This window comes from Pyxicephalus adspersus, chromosome 10, assembly GCF_032062135.1.
Source record: "Pyxicephalus adspersus chromosome 10, UCB_Pads_2.0, whole genome shotgun sequence".
Taxonomy (NCBI): Eukaryota; Metazoa; Chordata; class Amphibia; order Anura; family Pyxicephalidae; genus Pyxicephalus; species Pyxicephalus adspersus.
Genome location: NC_092867.1, coordinates 27,815,665 through 27,832,582, shown reverse-complemented (window position 1 = coordinate 27,832,582; position 16,918 = coordinate 27,815,665). Strand labels below are relative to the sequence as shown.

The following is a 16,918-nucleotide window of genomic DNA, read 5'->3' as shown; positions in this document are numbered from 1 at the left end:
CTGCGAGGGAAAACACTAGATTAATATTTTCTGTTTATGTATTGAGGTAAATATAAATAGGCATATTACCCTTAAACCCCTATATCACATTTAAACTAATTTGAGACAGGAATAGTTATTGCAGGGAGTGACCATCCCTGACTCCAGACTGCATGTATATTTACTTTAGTGATTGGGGAAAACAGTGTGGTCTGAAAAGCTCACCTGCATTAATAAACTTGGTATTACATGCAGTGTTGTTAATATTCATAAGTGTCCTTATGCTTTACTCCTAGGTAATACAGCTATAGTGTACATCGAAATACAGGATGAAAATGACCATGCACCACAATTTTCAAAAAAAGTTTACCTGGGAGGAGTATCAGAAGATGCTAGAATGTTTGCATCAGTGCTAAAAGTAAAGGTATGACACTGAATATACATTACTTTCCTATGTTCTCATGTATAAATAGATAATTACAACACATTCTATGTTCTATTAGATATTACAAAAGTTCAGTATCTCTATTTTTTTGTATTTTGTGTTAAAAGAACACCACCAAAGGGGCACATATATACAGTTTCTTCTCTTCATTCACAGTTTTTGCAGTAAGCCCTATCCTAACTAAAAAAAATGATACATAAATAAACAATCTGGCTGTTCCAAAATATTTTTTATTACCCCACCCTACAAAGAAAAAGATACATGTAACTAGCAATTCCTTACAATATTGTTGATGACCAGAGGAAAACCTAAAATGTATGTTATTTTAAAATTTAATTTGGCTAGATAAGCTACACAATATCAAATTCTAACCTCCATTCATTATTTTACCTCCAGCTTAAACTTTACCTTTTGCAATATCTTTTAAAAAAAGTCAGTCAGAACCTGGTTTATACAGCTACATTTGACAAAAAAAGTTTGCAAAAGTTTTTTGTTAAACAGATTTCTCTAAAGACCATAGTGTGTGTTGGATGGGTGGTAGTGTTGGGGAGACAAAATGTTGTGAACAAGGCTCAAGATAATTTATAAGGAAAAAAACATATTTAGGATGTGTGCCTTGGATCTGAATAATAGTGAGCAAGATGAATGTTGGATTCATTTCTCCTTAAAAACTTGCAAAGTAAATATAGGCTAGTGGAATTTTTATGTGGTTTAGAAGTGGACCACAGAGGTATGCACATATAAATTTATGATCCCTGGGATAGAGCTGTTAATAATCGTGTTTACAGAGTGATTTCTAATTTTAGGGTTCTGTCATCTAAGTCTCTACATATTGCAGAGTTTATTGCAACCAACTCTAAGATTCATTGCACTATAGAATGTGATTTGTCTGTCAGTCACTTGCCAGAAGTTGTTAAAATACAGCCTGAAATCAATCTTGAAGAGAAGAAAAGAAAAAGAGAGAAAAGAGAAAGGTAGAGACAAACAAAGGTTATACAATATACAATTATAGTTATGTCAGTGACGATGCAAAAATAAAATCTTTAGGCAGGGGAATAGCTAAAGTCATTGTTACCCATGTATGAATCTTAGGTCTGGATACATCTTGCATTACTATTGTTCTTCTCTAGGCCTGTTGCATATAAACTAAAATACATATGGGTGTATAAATGTCAAAGAAAAGTTAAACGTGACCTAAAAGCTGTAATCTTTATATTGTAGAATTACTTAAATTATTTATTTAGTCCGGTGTATAAAGAGTATATAATATGGTTAAATAGGTATAAACTCTTTCTTATGAAGTTTAGCTGCAATTATTGCAAAAGCCATCTGAGGATTTTGCAGGGGGTTGCTTGAAGATTGATTTTAGAATCCAACTATTGTTCATTTGCTGGATAGGCCAGTATTGGATGAATTAGCAGTCTAATAATATATATCACTTATAGTTTTCACTGCATTTAAATTATTGATTTCCACTCAATTTAAATCCTTGCCAAGTGCATAGGTATCCACAATCTTCGTCCTAAAGGCATTAAAGAGGTCTTTTAATTCTGATACCAAGAGTCAATACAGGTCAACAGCAAAGTGCACACCAGACCTTGGATATCTGAGTGTTTAAATTAAATAGGTTCCACATGCATACCCCCAAGGAGATTCTAATTATTGGGATCCAACCTGGAACACCTTATTGCATGGTTTTGAAAATGGTGGTAAAGATGGAATGTATTTATTCCACATGACAAACTGCTTTTTTTGTCATTTAGAATATAAGAATACATAGATCATTTCAATTTTTTAGTTATCTTTTTAAGTATACAACGGGATATTAGGTAATCATCCGATGCAATGTTGCTTCCTCTAGTTTATTAGTGCATTGTACTGGCCTGGGGCTGGCATATTGGAGATGGTAGATTTCCAAAAAGTGACAATTTCTTTGAAAGCGCTTGTGTTGTACGTATGAAGCACTTAATGTCAAAAGAAACAGGCTGTGTGTACTAAAACTGTGTATTTTCTCACTAGTATTTCAACCCATTTGTGGCACACATAGAATCTCAAAGCTAACATAAGGATAAGATCCTCATTTTTAACAAAAGGGGAAAATTTCTTTATGTGAATAAATAAATAAGTAAATATTGTCACTGAGTTCATCACAAAGCAAAAAAAAAAAAAAACCATTATGGAGCCTAGACTTTGTCATGGTCACTAAAGAGTTACAAGAGCTTGCAGAACAGCAAAAGACGTCTTCTGCAAGTCATGAAAACCACCCCTTTCCCTCAATCAAGCCTCTATCCTGCACACGAAGAAGCGGGGAAGCCACATTCATATCTAGAAGTCGTTCTTATCTAAAAAAAGTTTAACTAACAGATGTATGTAAAGCTACGTACACACTTCCAATTATTATCGTTGGTAAACGAACGATCCTGCACGATATCTGCGAACGATCGTATAGCACCGATCCTGTACATACAGATAATGACACGATCGTTTGTAGATATTGTACACACAATAGATGCGATCGTTTGAACGATACAGGAAGTTACGTGCACCGCAGGAACGTTCGTTCATCACGCATGCTCAGACCATGGACGATCAATGAACGATCGTACACACGAACGATGGTCAACGATCGTCGTCCAATCCGATCCGCGGGTCCGGTCATTCATTTCCAACGACTTTCCTCGTTCGTCGGCGTCGTTGGTTACTTTTTTTACGAACGATTTTTGTCCAATCGATCGTTCGTCGTTCATTTTGAACGATAAAAATTGGAAGTGTGTACGCAGCTTAAGGATCAGTTTAAGATAAACAGAATTCCTTATCTTTGTATTTGTTTTAGGTCTGATAGATACTTTGAAAGCACCAAAGCCATAGCACTGTCTTAAGCTGCGTACACACTTCCAATCCGATAAAAATTGGAAGTGTGTACGCAGCTTAAGACAGTGCTATGGCTTTGGTGCTTTCAAAGTATCTATCAGACCTAAAACAAATACAAAGATAAGGAATTCTGTTTATCTTAAACTGATCCTTAAGCTGCGTACACACTTCCAATTTTTATCGTTCAAAATGTACGACGAACGAACGATCGATTGGGCAAAAATCGTTCGTACAAAAAGTAACCAACGACGCAAGTCGTTGGAAATGAACGACCGGACCGGCGGATCGGATTGGACGACGATCGTTCGTGTGTACGATCGTTCATTGATCGTCCATGGTCTGAGCATGCGTGATGAACGAACGTTCCTGCGGTGCACGTAACTTCCTGTATCGTTCAAACGATCGCATCTATTGTGTGTACAATATCTACGAACGATCGTGTCGTTATCTGTATGTACAGGATCGGTGCTATACGATCGTTCGCAGATATCGTGCAGGATCGTTCGTCGTTCTTTTACCAATGATAATAATTGGAAGTGTGTACGTAGCTTTAGGTTAAAATGTTTATTTATTTTGACTTCCTTATACCTGATCCCCAGCATTGAAATTTTATTGTGATAGCCATGCTTACTCTAAAACATAAGAGAAATGTAAGCAAAGGCAACAATGTAATTTAAATGACAAATTCTTTATGCTGGAAACAGCATTAATTATCAGTAAAGGTAACAATTTATATTCACATTTTTCATAGGCAGCCTGCAAATATAAATTTTCTAGTAACAGTGCAGTATAATAAATAATGGGAATTAAACATATTGATAAAAAAAACAAAAAAAGAATGATTACAGGGTATAAACTCTTGGCAAACTCTTTATTCCAATATTTTATGTTTCCCTTTATTCAGAAACACTAACTGTTCCTGAGGTTTGCTTACTATTTTAGTACATTTACTGCCAACAAAATGACCTTTAATAGTGTATGGAGCAATATTTTCTGTGACAGGCTGACCCCTAAGGGTGTTGTGAGTCACTGGTTACATTTGTGGGTCAGGTGTTGCCTGCTTATGAGAATTGACGGCAAACATATTTCCGTTTAACTAGCTTTTGTTTTAGTTGCACTCCACAAAACGGCACCATGTGAGAAAATGTTTCATAGGTTTGCAATGCTTCAGTTTAGTAAAACCTTTCTTTCACAGTGCTTTTTTTAAGGTTTTAAAGGGATTTACAATCCCAATCCTGAACAGCCAGTGTCTGACCCTCAAACCAGAGTACAGGAAAAGCAGCTTCCACAGGCATTTTACACATCTAAAACTGTGTTTATACACTTCATAACACAGTGGATTTTTTTCTTTTTGTGACACTCCAGTTTTTTAAGATTCTTCATATATGTTTTAGCAGGTGAATCTTGGCCAAAATAGACAGGAAACTAATTAATGAAATATGTATTTATAGAAATATCAGTGCTATTATTTCTGACATTTATTTTACCTTACATGAAGTGGCACAAGGACTGGGAAGTCAACTTGGCAACATAAGTGATTACCTGGGGGTAATTATAAACATTTAAAACCTGGTTTGTCAGAAATAGAAAATCTTGTCCCAGAAGAATTTTTTATTACTACATAAAAAAGACAACAGGGGGCAATATTGTAGACATACAGGAACCGGCAATTTACAGCTCTGAACACAAAGCTAGGCAGACTAGGATTTACTTTTATTTTCTAATGTTTCTTTGCTGTGGACAGTTGTTTATGTTGTCCCAGCCAACTTCTTTAATTTCAAATATTTTTAATGGGTTTTTATGGGGCAATTGCAACACAATGTAGGGGTATATGGGGGGGGATGGGACTCTAAAACAATGAGCAATCACAAAGAAACCATAATGTGGGGAGATTTATTAGACCACACAAGATAAAGGAAAATGGGGTACAGCAGTTAGAACATAATTTAACACATTATCCTTTATACTTTCAAAGCACAATAAAAAACATAAGCTACCGTTATTACAGGTTAGAAATTATTTTTGGTTGAATGCTTTTTTTAATCTGAGAAGCAGTAAACATTTTTCTAAAGATGTTAGAAAATGTTTTAGAAAGAGTGGAAACTACATAGTACTGTGGCTGTCTGTTAAATAGGGCTTGGAAAACCAATAAATAAGTGTGTGTACATGGATACTTATAGTTGGCCTGAGTTATCAAACAATACAATGCCATGAAAATATTAGCTTAGGGCAGTTTAGCACAGCATCAGTGCTACGGTGGCTACAAAAATAAAATTGAGTATTACTTGTAGACTTTTGATTTGCAGTAAATTCAGTAAAAAAATTGGTGGATTTAAACTTTTGGAAGATTGCATTAAATGAGGGGGGGGGAACCTTGACAGTCAACATTAACTCTCTACAGGGCTGATTGATAGCTAATCAAGGACAGTTGGGAGTGGGTCATTTTCCTATACAAATTAGAAAATACAAATTCCTAAGTTACAGGTATGGGGGATGCCTTTAAATTGTAAATCTACTAGGTCTGCTTTTAATAGTACACAGAAACCCGCCATTTGTTTTCTGAAGCTGTCCCTGTTCTCACTAAAGCAAAATTGTGGGCTGACACTTTATATTCTTGTGGGAAAAGACCCACCTGTTCCTTGTGTCTTTTCATTTGGCCCCATCCTAACTGATACTAAACTATCCTGTTTCTAGGGATTTTTTTACATGCCTGTGTATGAGAATTTGACAAAAATTGGCATGTGAAAGGACAACTAGAAAAAAGGCCCAAATGCAGGGACACAATCCATTCGTTTTTCTAAAAGATATACCAGTCTTTAGATGATACAGTGTTGTGAAAATTTGCCAGGGACAAGATAGTTGGCCATTAGGGAGTACAGGCATTTTCAGCTACCTAAACTTAAATAAAGGCTGTATTAATGAATAAAAACACTCCCATACATCCTAAAGAAATAAAAAACCTATCCCTAAATCAAACGCTTACTTTTGAAAAGTAGAAACCTTCTTCCTTCTACAAAAAAGAAGGTAGCAAATTAAGTCTGGATTGATGATGCACAAAACATTATGAGCCATTGCAAAAAACACCAGCATGAATGAACACATTTGTTTGCAAAATCATCTACGTTCCTAGTTAGATTGCCGCAAATGTTAAGGACATATGGATGAATCCTACGGTAGAAACGAACGGGCTTCCCTGCTCCCTCCTCGTGCACGGGACAGAGGCTTGCAGAAGAAATCTTTTGCTAAACACAGCTGAGATTGAGCTCTTCTGCAAGCTCTTGTAACTCTTTAATGACCAAGACAAACTCTGCAGTTGTTTCTTCTTGCATATCAAAGCACAGCTTGCTCTAAAAGTTAAGGAATGTCTAGGCTCCATAAAGTTTTTTTTTGCTTTGTTTGAGATTATCTTACAGTGAGGATTGATTACAGTAACTGACAACAGGCCGCCTAATAATATGTTGAGACAAACATGTGTCCTAATTGCATTTAATAATATACCTGTTCTGACTTACATACAAATTCAACTTAATAACAAACCTACAGTCCCGGGGACTACCTGTACTAAAAGATAATCATTTGTAATTGTGACTTATCCCCACTGGCAAGTATGGATGCTCGAATGTAAAATTTGGTTTAGCGGAATTGTAAGTCTGCTATTTACACAGCAACTGGGTCACCATCCCTAGTAGCCAATTTAATCAGTGACTGTGAGCCTGTTGTTAAGGTAACATCCGAATCCTAGTGGTTTTCTGGGGTAGAACTAAGAAACCCCACTGGCAAGCAAACCCATTTAGAAACACCAGTTCATCTGTGGAGGATGAAATAGACTACAAAAGATGCGGGATGTACAGTAAAGCACTTGTGTATGTAAATCATTATACTGTGTAACAGCAAATGTTTTTTATTATACTACTGTGCTTCTTTAGCACTTGTTCTATCCAAATTTGTTTTCAACACCAGCACTTGGCATTTAACAGTACAGTAATAAACTTGTACAGTACATTCCTGATCCTTAAAAAGAACCCTTTGAAAAGGCTTTATAGGGAATTTCAAAGAAACAGTAGTACAAAGAGCTTTTTATAAAGCAACCAAGTGTCAGTATTTCAATGTCAACAGTACCTAACCAATAATGTAGTCCACTATTACATGCACTTCCTTTACATAAACCTCCATTGAAGAATACCTATGTGAAAAATTGTAAAATATATTAAAACAATGTCACTTGTACTATTAACAATGACTTGCTGGAGATGCTCTGATTTTACTGCACACATTTTTATGCATTTCCAAAAATTGCACATGTATTTCAAAATGTCTATGTTGTACTAATAATAAATTGCTTACTGGTTCAACACACTTGGTTTTTCCTTTGAGATGTATAATTTCACTCTTATCAAACTTATGCAGGACCTCAAGTATCTGCAGAAAATGTAAAATATATAGGAGATGGGTGCATTAGGAAAAGCCAGACCAGCAAACTCTGCAGAAAAAAAAACTTGTTAAAGGAATAAAATGGAAAGAATGATAAAGGAAGCATTAGGGTTTCCTACAAGCTTTGGATTTATTTTTTTTTTCTTCCATTGGCGGAACGTCTACAAACTGGTGCAAGCAATTCATTAACAGCTATTCAGCTTTGCAATTATCAGAAATCCCAAGTATAAATACATAGGTATATGATTTACTTGCCAACACATTTGTAGGTCTATTCAGCCACTTTTACAGCACAGCAAAGAGCTGCAGTCACATATTGTAATCTGATTTTTTTACATTTACAATATACATTTAAGTGTGAATAAAAAGGTTTACCTGCTTGGAAAAAATATTTATATTAATCTAGGGGCTCCCAAGTATAAAGCTTTAGGGAGGTTCCAGAAAGGAGGGATCTTAAAGATCATTGTACTGAAATTACCATTATCTTTGGAGTATTACGGCCACGTTATGGTTAGGTTACAAGAGACATGGACAGTTTTCTATACATTTGCAAAAAAACAATGCACTAAACCAGAGCAACTGATCAGATATTATCTCTTTACTAATTTTCTGAACTACCCTTGATTTTGATTGGCAACCGTGGGTTTCTGCCTTTTGCTCATCATGTTATTTTTTCACTGCTTTAATCAATAATGCTCCATAGCCTAACAAAGGTAGCTTGCTGTATGCTAAATCTTTCCAAACGTGATTTTAACACGATGGGCCTTACGATAAAAGAATCACCAAGCCCTGACATCACACAGAAACAGCTGAATAAAAACATCTGTGATTAACATGAGACTACAAAGCCTACCACAGTATTATTGTTGGTTATTGATGTTTTGTTCCTGGGCCAAAGTTGTAGCAAAAGAAAAACCGACCATCTGGCAAACCTTAGATAAATGACCTGTGCAGGATTCTGTATAATGCCTGTAAAACCTTAAGCCATTTTGAATGTCATTGGAAATAATGTATCAACTTTATTGTCTAGCCAAGTAACAAAAAGCACAAGGGAACATATTTTTTCTGCAAATAAAATGTCATGCAGACAGAGAGCTATTTAAGGTCATTGTTAAATGTCATTTTAACTTTGCTCTACACCCTTTAAAAAAACAATGCACCTTTTACTTAGAAATTATTTAAATAGTTAAGTATTTATTAAAAATGCATTTAAGACCCTTCTCAGTGGTGGTGTAAGCCCTAAAAAGGGCCAAGGCGCAGAGTCTAAGTAATACGTCTAAGAAGTAAGCCAGGGGTCTAGTACCAGAAAGCAACAAACAGACACAGGGGTCACCCAAAACACATAGGAATGCAGAAGAAATAGGAAGACACTGGGGAAACTGGAAAAGCAAGGCAGGGACTGCACAAGGGAACAGGCAGGGGAAAAGCAGACTGGACAACAAGGGAAGAGAAAGGAGCGAGACCGAGAAACACTCAATTAGGCAACAGATGAGTGGGAAACATTTCAGCAGGGCTAGGGGGATCAGCAGTAGCTCCATCAAATACAAGCAAGTAAGAAATAATTCTAAAATTGTGTTTCTCTGTCATACTTGATTTCTAATTTGTGTGTTAAAGTAAATGATTCCATGTCATTATTATCTAAAAGAATACAACCCATTTGGCTTAAAGTTGTGCAAATATTTTATTGTACTAAGTATAAGTACTGAGATTCTATTGCAAGCATTGGTCAAAATGATTCTATTCAGGTGCTTTTTTTGATTTAGACACCTAACACACTAAAAAAGACAGGAAGGTGATGCCATGATGATTTACTGCAACTTTACAGCTATTTTTTTTATATATTTACATTAAAAATGTAATTTTATGTTTTAGAATATCAATAGTATATGTCAATGCTATACCGATACAATTCTTATGTAACACAAAAATTGCCACTGGTTGTAAATATTGTGAGCAGTTTTAAAGTAGGAATGGGTGAAGAAACTTACTAATAATATTCATATAACAAACCAGTTGCCAGTCTCACATCCTCTATGTTTAACAAAAGATCCAAGTCATGCAAGGATTTTTAGGACATTAATAGATCACTCTATACACCAACATTCAACCAATGTTCAGGGATTAACAATATGTGTATAAGCAAAGAAAGACTTCCAGTTTCTTTCATTATTCCTCTATTATTTAAAGCATTTACCAGAAGATTTTTTCTCTACAGAGATGCTGTGCTATTTAAAGAAAATGACAGAACACTGTTTTTCTGTCTTTGCGTAACATCGCTATAACTATGAGCTGCAACATGTTTTGAATTAATAGATGTATTCAAAAAAAGATAAATGCAGTTATATTTCTAAACAAAATTCTGGGTGCACAAGAAAATATTCAGTGTTATTGCAAAGAATGCCCTGGGTCAAATCATTTACGCCAACTTTACAGAATTATATTCTGAAAAAGAACATTGAACCAATAGCAACTGTGCTGTTCTGTCTTGGAGTGCCAAGTAAATTAAAGAAGGCTCAATATTATTTGCTGATGTATTGACTGATTCAAATGTGCTAATACTTCTTTTGTTGGAGATCACATAGTGGGCCTGTTTTAATAAAGCTCCCCAAGACTGGAGAAAATAGATCATGTGAGAACCTAGCTGATTCAGCAAACCTGGAGTGGATCGGGTCCAAAATTGAAAACATTAGCCTGTAATTCTGAAGAAATCAATTCCAGGTTTGTTGGATCACTCATGATAGTCTTTTGTCTTGGCTTTCCACAGCCAATCAGAGAGCACTAGAGGTCTCTCTGATTGGCTGAAAGCTTCCCCATTCATAAACCTCTAGTGCTCTCTGATTGGCTGAGGAAAGCCTTCCTCAGCCAATCGGAGAGCACTAGAGGTTTTGAATGGAGGGATTTCTCCCCATTTAACTTCTAGTGCCTTAAAAAAAAATAGTAGAACTGTTGTGTACCTTAAAAAAAAATTGGTAGAACTGTTTTTTTTCTGCTTGCTGAGCACAGGAGAACCTGCTGACATTGTAATATAAGTATCTCTTACAGTAATATTATGATAGATTTGTTACAATTTTCCGTAGTGGATCGCATTGCAGTGGATAAAAGAAAATGTAACAAAAGTATCATAATATTACTGTGCTGGAAAGTGTGTTACAGAGTAAGAGATACTTATATTAAACTGTCAGCAGGTTCTCCTGTGCTCAGTGAGCAAAAAACAGTTCCTTGTAAATTTTTGAAAACAGTACACAACAGTTCTACCAATTTTTTTTTAAGGCACTAGAGATTAAATGGGGAGAAGTTCTTCAATTCAAAACCTCTAGTGCTCTCTGATTGACTGAGGAAGTCTCCTACTCTCAAGGTCATGTGGCTTGCGTTTATGAATGAATGCGGCTGTGGGACAAATCTGAGGATTTTTCCCACGCTGCATTCATTCATGATCAGCGGGCCGTGAGACTCACACGGTGTTCGTGGATAGGGAAACTCTATCCAGGAACACATAGTACAGGACTGCAACAGCAGTCAGGGGAGCGGAGCTGCTCAGCTCCCCTGACTGCTGTTGCCGCCCTGTAGTATGTGTTCCTGGATGGAGTTTCTCTATCCAGGAACACAGGACTCCTAGTCCAACTAGTAAAGAGGTGCAAGAGCAATCAGGGGAGTGGAGCTGACAGCTCCGCTTCCCTGATTGGCATTGCAGGTCCCAAAAATTTGGTCTCGCTGGCAGAATTTACATGTTTGGTAAGCGAGAACAGCCCAATTCGCCGCAAGACCGAATTTAATAAATTTGCTCACTCATCCCTAGTCATCTGCAAAATTATCATACAAAACCTTCTAATGTGAAAGGGATTTAAATCCTTCAGGTCCAGAACTGATCTAAATCCATCAGGGATCTCCTTACTATGAAAAGTTTAGAAAAGAATCCTCTTTCTTGCTCTCCAATTGAAAGCAACACCACTGCTTGTCCCATTCCTTGCACATAAGATAGGACTGGGAGAGGCCAGGTGTCTTGTCTTTCTGAGATGCTTTTTTCCAGGGCTATTATCCCTTTGCCAAACAGATAGTACTTGAGAGGCAGACAGGGAAAAATCTGGCGCAGACATAATGCACGGCTTGGTTGTGCTTCCTTATCTTTATTTGCTTCTTTCACCTCCCTAGTGGTTTATTTCCTTCTGGTTTTATATGTCTAAGAGCAGTACGTGGGATGTCGGCAGATCAGGTAAGGCTGTATTTACTAACCTTCCCATAGGTTTACCTACCCCGAGTGTGACTCGAGGTTACCCCTTTCAGCAACTTACCCCGAGTGTGACCCGAGTCATACTCGGGGTTACCGCTAGAAAGGTTAAAGCATGATAAGTTTGAAGGGCAAGGCCTTTGTGCCACACACCCAGCATACTTCAATGGCAAAGTGGTCTGCGAACTGACTTCAAATGGGCAGTAGATTTCTCTTTGCTTGATGGCATAAATTAATCTTTCTGAATCTTTTAAGATAAGGAAAGCCCCTGAAACAACTTTTGAGTCTTAAAGAACCATTGCCACAATCCACACATCCACATATCACTGTACACTTGTGTGATGGTCAGTGGAATAAATGTCTGGTTGCATTGCTGCCAGTGGGACGAAGGTCACCTTTACAAGCAGCCAAAACAATATTTGGTATCTGAATTAGCTGAACCGAGAGGCACAAATTTTACATTGCTAGTCAGTGTATTGATCAGTTGGATAAATGTCTGGTTGCATTGCTGCCAGTGGAAGGAATGTCACCTATACAAATAGCCAAAACATTAATTGGTGTCAATGTTAGCTGACCTGAGAGGCACATATTGCACATTGCTGGTCAGTGTAATGGGATAAATGCCTGGTTACATTGCCAAATTGCACATTGCATTAAGGAAGCCATAGCAACCTTTGACACTGGCCTACATGGAGACATATTCTTTGTTACACACCCTCTATTAAAGGCACAATGGACTGAGCTGGGAGTAGGGGATCCATCCCCTACCTGTGCTGCAGCTTTCGTGCCTGTGAGGCATGGTTAGGCGAGCCAGCAACTAGAAACAAATATATCCTTTTTTACATATGCTGGAGTAGTCTGAAGATTAACAGCACTATGATAGCAAAGTGCACTCATTAACATCTAATGATTTAATAAATGTACAAGTAACCAAGAAAAAACCTCCAAGGTTTTCCAACAAAATACCACAGAATGATAAACAGGTATGTGTAATTATGGAATAACAGAAACCTGGTAAAAAAAAAAAAAAAACAGCATCAGGCAGAACAACAGTGCACTAAGCCATATTGTATATACAAAAATGTTACAACAAAATTCTACCAAATTATATGCAATGCCTATTATTTGAGGCTTAGACTGCAATTTCATGGAGCCATACAGCAGGTGGCCTCAGAGATAGCAAAGGCATTCTTTCCTTCAAACTCATCTCTACTACTGCTATTTGTATGATGGCTGTGAGCTGAAGTTTGCAGCACCTGTGCAGGGAACTGAGCGACTGTTTTGTACAGCAAAGAAAAATAGAAACAGGTAAAAAACTTACCTTATTGCAAACACCTACAGGCCATAGGGGAGGTTACTTTTATTGCTTTGGTAAAGTGGTCCTGTGGAGAGCAAGGGGCAGAGCTAACCCTTGTGTGCATACTGTCAGGAGTGTCAGGAAAGGCATATCTGCACCCTGTACTCTGCATCTCCAGCTCACCCGTGGCCTTTGTTGGCGTGAGACTGTTGCAATACATGAGCTTAATACCCTGCTTGTTTGACCAGTGTGCGAGGAATGTATTTTCACTGGAAGTTTCTGCCTGGGGTTTATCATCCTAATTATTTTATTATGGTGAAGAACACTATGTCCCCTCTCCCCATTTTGTTTGTCATGGTTAGTGTTGGTCGAACCACTGAGTGTTCGATTCGGCAGCTATTCGATCAAATAGCCTGACATTCGAACACCATTTCGGAATTAGGATTTCGTTTTTTTTTTTGGGACTGTGTAGAATTGCAAAAGCAATCGGGATCCCTGATCCCTGATTGCTTTTGCAGCCCTAGCGTAACTGTAGTATGTGGTATTTGATAGAGAATTTATATCCAAGAACACATACAGAAGAGCAGTTCATCTGCAGTCACAGCTAATTGAAAGCACTCGCCTGTCTCCTCCAATCAGCTGTGACCGCAAAGTTCCCACGGTCACCGGGCTGTACTTATCAGCCCCGTGACCATGGGGCTTATCATTGATAAGTACAGCCCGGTGATCGTGGGAACTGAACTCAGATGAATTCTCAATGGAGAAATTCGGGGAAATGTGGGGATCGCAAACAAGAGGACTCCCTTGCAGCCCTGGGAACCTTCAAGGGCTGCAAGGGAATCCTCCTGTTTGCGATCCCTGGGCATTAGAGGTTAATTAACTTCTAGTGCCCCAGGATCGCACTGGAACTGCAGATGAACTCTCAATGTAGAAACTGGATTACTGGAAACTGGACTAATTCGCAAAGTCAAATTCCGTGCTTTTCGGGTCGGGTCTGCCCGAATTCGAACCACCATTTTCGGGTCGAATATAGGGACAACCCAAATTCAAACACCAACACTAGTCATGGTTGTACTGATATATAAAATGGTTTTGCGTAATATATGCTGCAATAGTGAAAATTACAGTACATCTTTTCTGGATAGCACCTTTATTACCGTACGCTTGGAAGCAGCTTTGACTGCAAAATATAGGTTTAGAAGTGTGGCAGGTGAAATGGAGGAGATTGTTTGATACATATAGCCTAATAGCACTTAGATTAAAATTGAAAAAAAGGATTTAATTTGTTACCATTCAAATATTGCCTTGCTGAATGTTTGTTTTTTATGCAAACTTTTATTGTGACATATTTTTCAAATGTTGATACAATAAATTTAGGTTTTTTATAATAGCACATTGGTGAATGTTAATTTCTAGAAATGTATTATACGTAAACTTCTCCAAAGGGAGTTTCTCTTTACCTTTTTAAACTTCTGCAAACTACTTACGCAGTAGTGACATTTACCTATTTAAGGTTTTTCTGCAGCGCATCAAATACACACCACTTTAATATTTCATGATTACTATAAGGAGATTATACCTCATTCCCTCAGCAACCAATGCTCTCCTCCACTGTCTTATGGACCAGAATGTGGGCCCTCTGCATCCTTTTGTACAATGCGGAGCTGCTGGTCCTGCATTGTGCGAGATGACATCAGAGATGCAACTAGCCAAACAATGAAGTTTACAAACAGTTTGCAGAGCACTGTAAGGTTAAACCTAAAGGTAAACCTACGAGAGTGACAAATAAGATAAGTTTATCTCTTTATTTATTATGCGCTAGCACTGTGCAGGGGATGGGAGAGTTTGCAAAGATAAGTTTGTTTTCCATTGAGTTTTAAAGAGTTACACAGTTAGGTAAAAGAAACAGCTAAACTGTGGATGTTCAAAGCTATGTTTAGTTTGTGCTGGATGCAAAAGATCATTCAACGTAGAGTTCTTTTAGGACAGCAAGTCACCCTTAGCTGAACATTGCAAACTAATTGAAAGACAAATCTCAGTGCCAACTAAGAAGTCCTGCAACACCCTGCCAACGGACTGCCAATTAGTGAACAGAGCCTTCTAATTCAGTGCACACATTTAAAAAGTACATAAGCTGTACAAACTGTGCACAAAAATAGAGGGAACTGTCTCAAATATTATCTGTAGAGTCCCTACCGCTGATCATTTAGCGTTTTCTTGCTTAACATGCCTTCTTTCACACTGTGTCTTTGTGTATCTTGGAAGAGGAGCAAAGGTGTGCTTCCTTGTGTCAGAGCTGTCCTCCTTATAACTGGTGATCTGATAACTGGTGGGATTATGGGCAAGAAGTAGCAGGTGGTCTTTCACAGTTACATAAATAAATCAGAATTCATGATGACCTTTAAACAGTGGATTTTTTTTCTCTGACAAGTGGAACAGTGAGCTGTATAGTAGCAAAATCACCAAACCTCACTTCAAATCTTGTGGGAGGTCTCAGGCAGCATACTGTTATTTTTCCAAATAAATTACAAAAAAAATATAGATTCTTCATGGTGCTGCTTAATCACAATTAATATTTCTAAAAGAAAAAATCTCATTTTTTAAGGTCCATCTATAACCCATCATATCAGGGCACTTAATAAGGGTAAGAAATGCTTGTCAAACACTCTCTCACAATTACAGGTTAAATGACCTTCAACAAGAAATTAAACAGGTAGGATCTTTTTCATATTTTACAAATGGTAGTTTGGGCCTCTTGTTGGTCCTTTAATGTAAAAAGTAGTGGTGCAATTGATGAAGGAAACACATTTACATATCAACATTACAAACATTACCTTATAACACCTCTGTTCTCCTTTCAGACTACAGATAAAGACACTGGGAACTACAGCAGTAACAGCTATAAACTAATTATACCACCAATTAAAGATGGTAAAGAAGGTTTTGTTATTGAATTCTACAGTGGTGTCATCAAAACAGCAATGCTCTTCAAAAATATGAGGCGTTCCTATTTTAAATTTGAAGTTGTTGCAACTGATGATTATGGAAAAGGATTAAGCAGCAAGGCAGATGTAATTGTAAGTACAACTGAAACATTGTATTGTTTTCTTCTTCTGTTACCATCATAACAAACATAGACATGTATACATGTAAACTGCAATCTCATTTCTTTGGACAGAGCCCATGTCCCTGACACTTTTGAGCCCCTGAAATGAAGTAATTGTGTTAAAAAAAAATAAAAAAATGCTTTAGTTCCTCACATCTTTATGCAATCTTTTTGTTCAATCTACTGAATTAAAGCTGAAAGTCTGCAGTTCAACTGCATCTGAGTTGTTTCATTTAAAATGAATTGTGGTAATGTACAGAACCAAAACTAGAAAAAAGTTGTCTCTGTCCAAATGTTTATGGACCTAACAGTTAATGGAGAAAGCAAAGTAGAAATTGCATCATCCAGCATTAGTCTAATGGGTTTTTTATGCCTACACAAAAAACATTTACAGGGAAAAAAAACATGCAGTAGTCTAATGCTAGGTTTTGCATTTGAATACATGCAGCTACATTCAAAGGACGAGGAAAGTTGAAATGGATCTTAATAGTCATTTAACTGCCATGTGTAATTTTCATGGCAGTTAAATGACTGCCATGTTCAGTGTTCAAGTTAATGATATTT

General features: G+C 37.2%; 1 protein-coding gene across 3 annotated transcripts in view; it reads left to right on the top strand.

The window, feature by feature from the left end:
* LOC140338838 (protocadherin-15-like) overlaps window positions 1-16,918 on the top strand; it is a 548,986-nt gene that overhangs the window by 470,343 nt on the left and 61,725 nt on the right. For all 3 annotated transcript variants that reach the window (XM_072423159.1, XM_072423158.1, XM_072423157.1), the window contains 2 exons: window positions 276-403; window positions 16,110-16,325. In XM_072423159.1, coding sequence (XP_072279260.1) covers window positions 276-403; window positions 16,110-16,325 — 344 coding nt within the window. The remainder of the gene's footprint in view (window positions 1-275; window positions 404-16,109; window positions 16,326-16,918) is intronic.